The sequence below is a fragment of the Chiloscyllium plagiosum genome, chromosome 25 (genome assembly GCF_004010195.1).
Source record: "Chiloscyllium plagiosum isolate BGI_BamShark_2017 chromosome 25, ASM401019v2, whole genome shotgun sequence".
In the NCBI taxonomy this organism is placed as follows: domain Eukaryota; kingdom Metazoa; phylum Chordata; class Chondrichthyes; order Orectolobiformes; family Hemiscylliidae; genus Chiloscyllium; species Chiloscyllium plagiosum.
The window spans coordinates 41,838,112-41,845,123 of record NC_057734.1 but is presented as its reverse complement, the minus strand read 5'-3'; the positions used below and the strand labels follow the sequence as shown (position 1 = coordinate 41,845,123).

The 7,012-nt window shown below is 43.7% G+C and overlaps 1 protein-coding gene across 1 annotated transcript in view; it reads right to left on the bottom strand.

The window, feature by feature from the left end:
- The window catches only part of LOC122562421 (solute carrier family 2, facilitated glucose transporter member 11-like), a 48,797-nt gene extending 42,480 nt beyond the window's left edge, over nucleotides 1-6,317 (bottom strand). The window contains exons 1-4 of the mRNA XM_043715277.1: nucleotides 6,297-6,317; nucleotides 6,086-6,250; nucleotides 5,318-5,478; nucleotides 3,703-3,827 (exon numbers count right to left, since the gene is read on the bottom strand). Coding sequence (XP_043571212.1) covers nucleotides 3,703-3,827; nucleotides 5,318-5,478; nucleotides 6,086-6,250; nucleotides 6,297-6,317 — 472 coding nt within the window. The remainder of the gene's footprint in view (nucleotides 1-3,702; nucleotides 3,828-5,317; nucleotides 5,479-6,085; nucleotides 6,251-6,296) is intronic.
- Between the last annotated feature and the right edge of the window lie 695 nt (nucleotides 6,318-7,012).

The following is a 7,012-nucleotide window of genomic DNA, read 5'->3' as shown; positions in this document are numbered from 1 at the left end:
GTCATCTCCCTCCAAAACAGGTATACCGTTTTTCATGCTGTTGGGGGAGATTACTTACCAGGGGAGGGCAGCAGTTGCATGGTTCATGGCATTGTGGCAGACACTGCTGTTAAGAAGGGCGGTACAACGACTCGTAGGACCATTGTCACAGGGAATTGTCTTGTGAAGGGAGTAGATAGGCGGTTCTGTGGCCGGAATGGGACTTCTGGATGGTATGTTGCCTCACAGGTGCTCAGGTCAGGTATGCCACCGATCAGCTGCAGAGCGTTCTAAAAGGGGAGGGTGAACAGCCAGTTGTCTTGGTGCTTATGGACACCAACGATATAAGTAGAAAATGAGATGAGGTCCTCAAAGAAGAATTCAGGGAGCTAGGAGAGAAGTTAAAGAGGAGGACCTCAAAGGTAGTGATCTCGGGATTACTACCAGTGCCACGTGCTAGCCAGCGTAGAAATTTAAAAAAGTACAGGTTGAACACATGGCTTGAGAGATGGTGTAGAAGGGAGGGACTCAATTTGTTGGACATTGGGACAGGTTCTGGGCAGGTGGGACTATTACAAAATGGACGGTCTACATCTGAACCAGACTGGAACCAATATCCTTCGTGGATTCTTTGCTACTGCATTTGGGAATATTTAAACTAATGTGACAGGAGACTGGGAACCAGAAGAGAAAATAAGTAGGCAGTGATGTGGACACCGGAGACTGTAAGAATTATGAAGATTGCATTCATAAAGGAAAGAGTAGACAAGAGAGTAGATGAGCACAAAAGAACTGGGAACCTAAAATGCATCTACTTTAATTCAAGGAGTACAGTATGAAAGGCAGATGAAGTTAGGGCTTGGATTGGTGCCTGGGAGTATCACGTCATTGCAATCACAGAGGCTTGGTTGAAGGAAGGGCATGAAGATTGGCAATTAAACATCCCTGAATATAGACGCTTCAGATACAACAGGGAGGGAAGTAAAAGGGAGGGGTGGAGTTGCATTGCTGGTCAAGGATGATATCACGGCTGTGCTAAAGGAGCACACTATGGAGGTCTTGGTTAGTGAGGCATTATGGGTGGAGCAGAGAAACAGTGAGCATGTAGTAAAAGAACAAATAGGTAAACAGATTTTGGAAATATGTAGAGGCAACAGGGTAGTGGTGATGGGAGATTTTAATTTTCCCAACATTGACTCGGATATACTTTGCGTCAGAGGTCTGGATGGGGTGGAATTTGTAAGAAATGTCCAGGAGAGTTTTCTTCTGCAGTATGTCAATAGTCCGACGAGGGAAGGGTCAAATTGGACCTGGTACTGAGGAACAAGCCAGGACAGGTGGTAGAAGTTGCGGTGGGGGATTTCTTAGGGAACAGTGACCACAATTCTCATAGTTTTAGAATACTCATGGATAAAGAAGAGAGTGGTCCTAAGGGAAGAGTTCCAAACTCAGCCAAGACCAATTATATCAAAATTCGGCAGAAGCTCGGAAATGTGGAATGGACACAGCTATTTGAAGGGAAGTCCACATTTGAGACGTCCCCAAGTCCCTCCTCCCTACCTTTTATCTTAGCCTGCTGGACAAACTTTCCTCATTCCTGAAGAAGGGCTCATGCCCGAAACGTCGATTCTCCTGTTCCCTGGATGCTGCCTGACCTGCTGCGCTTTTCCAGCAACACATTTTCAGCTCTGATATTCCTACCTCACCTGGTACAATCCCTATAAACAAACAAAGTCTTGTGATTTTTTTTTGTTTGGTTTATATGCTGCCTGATCAAATGATATAGCATGATGACAGTAAAGTACTAAATACCAAAAAGCTGGTGGTTAAAAAGAGCTGCAGGAACCTCTCCCGGTCCAACATACCCAACATGGGGATGTTAATCATTCCCTAACCAGCTCCATGGGCCTGATGTTTCTGACACCAGGAATTCACACAGAGCTTGGCCATTGCAGGAAAGTCCCACCAGCACAGGGGGAAACACCACAGGAGCATTTCAAGGATACAACGTATCCTCAACCAAAGTCATGGGAGACTTATGACTGAAGGTTAATTCAGGAAGGTTGATGATTGTGAGGGAATGAAGGTGAGGTGTCAGAAAGAGGGCACCTACCCCCAAACCCTTTCTCCACCTGTCCCTTTCAAGAACATCCTGCCCCTCAGGGGACAGAGTTTGCAGATCGCACAATAAACGTCTCTCAGCCAAATCGGGAAAGCAACGCATTCATGATCTCTGCCTCAGAAGGTATACAGAATTGTTCAGACTGTAACGTGAACGTATTATTTATTGTTTCCAGCTCCACATGCCGTTGCATGACGGAACTGGCTGTTTCTGTCAAACAGCGATGTTCTCCATGGGTGGGAAATGGAACGTTCAAAGCAGATAGGAAGAATACATGAATCGATAGCTGAAGTGGGTCTTCGGGCATGGTCTGTCATTTACTAAGATCGTGGTTGGTCTGACTACTGCATTGACACCGTTTTCGTGGTGTCCCCATGCCCTTAACACCTGATGCCCCTTTCAACCAAACATTTCTGTACTTCAACTTTTAATATGCTCAATACCAGTCTCTACTACTTGCCGGGGAAGAGAATTCCAACCAACAGCCCTCTGAGAAGAAATATTTCCCTTCATCTCGGTCTTGACGGGGAGATTCCTAATTTTTAAACGGTGCCTCCCACAAGCAGAAAGGTACTTGGACCCTGTCCATGTCAACGATCCTCAGGATCTTATCCAAGATTATCTCTCACTCTTCTAAACCTTCTACTGCTGTAGCCTGTTCAACTCCTCCATACAGCCATAGAGTCATACAGCATTGAAACAGACCCTTTGGTCCTACCAGTCCACGCTGACCATTATCCCAAGCTAAACTAATCCCACCTGTCTGTTCCAGGCCCATATCCCTCCAAATCTTTCCTATTCATGTCCTTATCCAAAGGTTTTGTTAAACATTGTAATTGTACCCACATCCACCACTTTCTCAAGATGTTCAGTCCACACGGGAACCACGCTCTGTGTAAAAAAATTGCCTCTTATCTCTTTGTTATATGTCATTACCTCATCACCTTAAAAATGTGCCCCCAGTCTTGAAATCCCTCATCCGAGGGAAAAGGGAACTATCATTAACTCGATCTATACCTCTCATTAGTTTGTAAACTTCGATCAGATGGCCTCTCAACCTCCTACACTCCAGTGAAAAAGGTCCCAGCCTATTCAGCCTTTCTTTGTAAGTCAAACCTTCCCTACCCAGCAACGTCCTGGTAAACCTCTCCTGAACCCTCTCCACTTGAGATAATCCTTTCATCCCAGCAATCAGTCAGGTGAACTGTCTCTAAATACCATCGAAGGAGGAAAAGAACTGTAAACAATATTCTACGTACAGTCTTTCGTGGGCTTATATTGTGGCAGCAATATAAGTTCCTTACCTTCATACACAACTTGCCTGGCAAATTGTTAGGAATGAATATATTTATGGATTATGAGGATTAGAAACGGGACATTTGAACATTACTGGCTTGATCATGTGATTTCTTGGAACTAGCAAGTCAAAAGGTTAGAGGTGAATATGGTTTATCTGCCGTCCACAAAGGAAAAATGAATGCACTCATGGGTCTCAAGAGCTTAAGGAATGTTTGAGCCAGAATTTTACATCTGTATTTTCCCCAACACGTTCCCAAATTTTTCTCTTTAAGTTCTGCCCACGATGCATACCAGCTCCTTACCGATATTAATTCCATACAGAAATCTTCCCAGCACAATCATCTCGAATGACCTTGCCATCCTGCTGAAGCCCATTATTAGTGCAGCCACAATCGCTACAATGCTATTACAGAGCAGAGATTTCTTTCTGAAACACAAGTGTGGCCAATTTAGTTGGATGTGGTCTGAACAATTACTATCTTTACTAAGTAACAAGGAATAATAATTAATCTTGCACCCTCAGCAAAATACAGTACCCAAGTCCTCTTCCATGGAGTTTCAGCAATAATCAAACAAGATAAATAATCAGTCAAAAGCAGCTCAGAATTAGTTTATCATTCACATCTAAGTCATCTCTGTAATGTTCATGGTCAAAATGAATACCACCCAATTGAAAATACCTGCTGAATTTTCATCCCTCATCTTTATTACACAGCACATTGGATTAATTCACTCACCGTTTTTTATTATACAGGGGGTCAGTTAGTTTAGTTGCCTGGACAGCAGGCTACTGACAAAAAGAGACGCCAACAGTCAAATTCCCTCACTGGCTCAGGTTTCCATGAAAGTCCCACCTTCTCAATTTGGCCCATTGTCTGAGGCATGGTGACCCTCAGGTTATACCAGCACCAGTCATCTCTCTCTCTAGTGAGAAGGCAGCTCAATGGTTTGAGGATGACTCAGAAATAGGTGGGAAGGCAAGTGGTGAGAACAACACAAAGAGTCTGCAGAGGGATGTGGACAGGTTAAGCAAGTGAACAAAAACTTGGGAGATTGAATATAATGTGGGCAAATGTGAATTTATGCACTTTGGCAGGAAGAATAGAGGAGCTGAATATTGTTTAAATTGAGAAAGACCTCAAAAAGCTTCAGGACAGAGGAATTTGGAAGTTCTTATCCATAGCATCCAAGTTCAGCGATTAATAAGGAAGGCAAATGGGAAGAACGGTGACCTTTATTTCAAAGGGAATGGAGTATAAAAACAGGAATGTCTTACTAAAACTACTCAGACCACAGCTGGAATACCGAACTGTGAACAGTGTTGGGCCCTTTACCCAAGGGAAGATCTCCTGGCATTGGAGGCAGTCCACAGAAGGCCGACTTGGCTGATACCAGGTATCGAGGGACCTTTTTCTAATGAGAGATTGAGTAGATTGCACATTGAAATATAGAAGGATGAGAGGTGATCTGAGAGAACTTGATAAGGTAGACGAAGGAAGATTGTTTCTCCTTGTGGGAGAGACCAGCAGCAGAGGGTATAATTTCAGAATAAGGGGTCACACCTTTAACACAGAGAAGGGGAGAGCTTTCTTCTCCCAGAGAGTAGTCAATCTGTGGAATTCTTTACCTCATAGGCCTGTTAAGGCTGAGCCGTTAAGAATATTGAAGGCTGAGACAGATTTTTAATCAGTCAGGGAATCAAGGATAATGGGGAAAAGGCAGGAAAATGAAGTTGAGAATTAGCAGAGCAGCCATGATCTCACTGAGTGGTGGAGCAGACTAGATAAGTTGAGTCTGCTCCTACATCTTATCATATGATAAGTTCCTATGTCCAATTCGAACAAGTTACAAAAAGAGACAGTTACATAGCCAGCAGTTCTGTACTTTGTAGCACAGATTGATTGCCACTGTTCCTACCTTCCATACTTCAGTGTTAAAACAGCAGCAATTTGTGCTCCGACCAGCCCTCCGACAGGGTATACAGCTACAATGAAGGACCACAAAAGCATCAAGGAATATTCCTGCAGTGGTGTTTCATATCTCTCAATCCATGTTTCATTGATGAAGCTCTTAATATGCTGCAAGAATGAACAGAAGGTAACATCTAACATCAAACTCAGAAATATTTTTTGAAGAGCATTAGCAGAATTGAGATTGTGAGCGTCAGCATGTCAGAGAGTGTGTGTGTAGGTGTGTAAGTATCTGTCAGTGTGTAAGAGTCAGTCAGTGTGTGTCTTTCAGTGTGTGAGTGTTAGTCAGTGTGTAACTGTCAGTGTGTGAGTGTAGTTTTTGAGTATGTCAGTGTGTAACTGTGAGTGTCTTTCAGTGTGTGAGTGTTAGTCAGTGTGTAACTGTGTGAGTGTCAGTTTTTGAGTGTGTCAGTGTGTAACTGTGAGTGCCTTTCAGTGTGTGAGTGTTAGTCAGTGTGTAACTGTCAGTGTGTGAGTATAGTTTTTGAGTGTGTCAGTGTGTAACTGTGAGTGTCTTTCAGTGTGTGAGTGTTAGTCAGTGTGTAACTGTGTGTGTGTCAGTTTTTGAGTGTGTCAGTGTGTAACTATCAGTGTGTGCGTCTGCCAGTGTGTAACGCCGATGTATGAGCATCTATCAGTGTGTGATTGTCAGCACTTGAAAATTGTGTGTGGTATTTGTAATATGGGTATCGGGATGTTTAGGCGTTTTTCTTACCTCTGATGATGGATTGATGGCAGATATATTGAACCCAAACTGGAAACTCCCACCAATCCCCACAGAGAAGATGAAGAATATAAACTTCCTTCTATGGAGCTGCAAAATGAAACAGAAAGGATTGATGAAAATAAAATAACACGGTTTAAGAATGCACAGCCGCAACTATAAAACAGAAACTTGTCCAGGGTCTGTGACAAAGTGCTCTCACCCAGCTGAGTGTAATGACCATCAGTAAATAGAATATCTGTTTGCGTGTCTGCTAATGGAAACTCCCTGCTCTTTCTCCTTTAGTTTAGTCACAGAGCAGTCCAATATTGATCGACATCACAGGTAGAGTCAGCATGGATAGAGCTGACCGGGGTTTTTGTGGCAGCAGGCAGGACTTAAGGATAGTGTGTTGCCTTCCTGGTGCCAGGGTTAAAGACATCACAGACAGAGTGCAGGAAATCCTCAAGGACGAGCGTGAAGAGCCAGAGGTGGTGGTACATATCGGCACAAATGATGTCGGGAAGAAGAGGAGGAACATACTACAGTGGGACTTCAGAGAACTAGGAAGAAGGCTGAAAAGCAGGACGTCCAGGGTGGTTATCTCCGGTTTGCTTCCAGTTTCTCGGGCTGGTGAGGCCAGAAACAGGGAGATAATGGACTTGAACGTGTGGTTGGGGAACTGGTGCAGGAAGCAAGGATGTAAATTCTTTGATCACTGGGGTATGTTTTGTGGTAAGCATAAATTATACAAGAGAGACAGTTTGCACCTGAATAGGTTGGAGACCAGCATTTTGGCAGGCAGGTTTGCTACTGCAACACAGCTGCGTTTAAACTAAGTAGCGGGGGGAGGGTGGAGGGGACAAACTGGATGTTAAAGAAAAAAATTGAAGGGAAAGTTAGAACAAGGGAAGTCAAGAAAGACAACTGTATCAATGA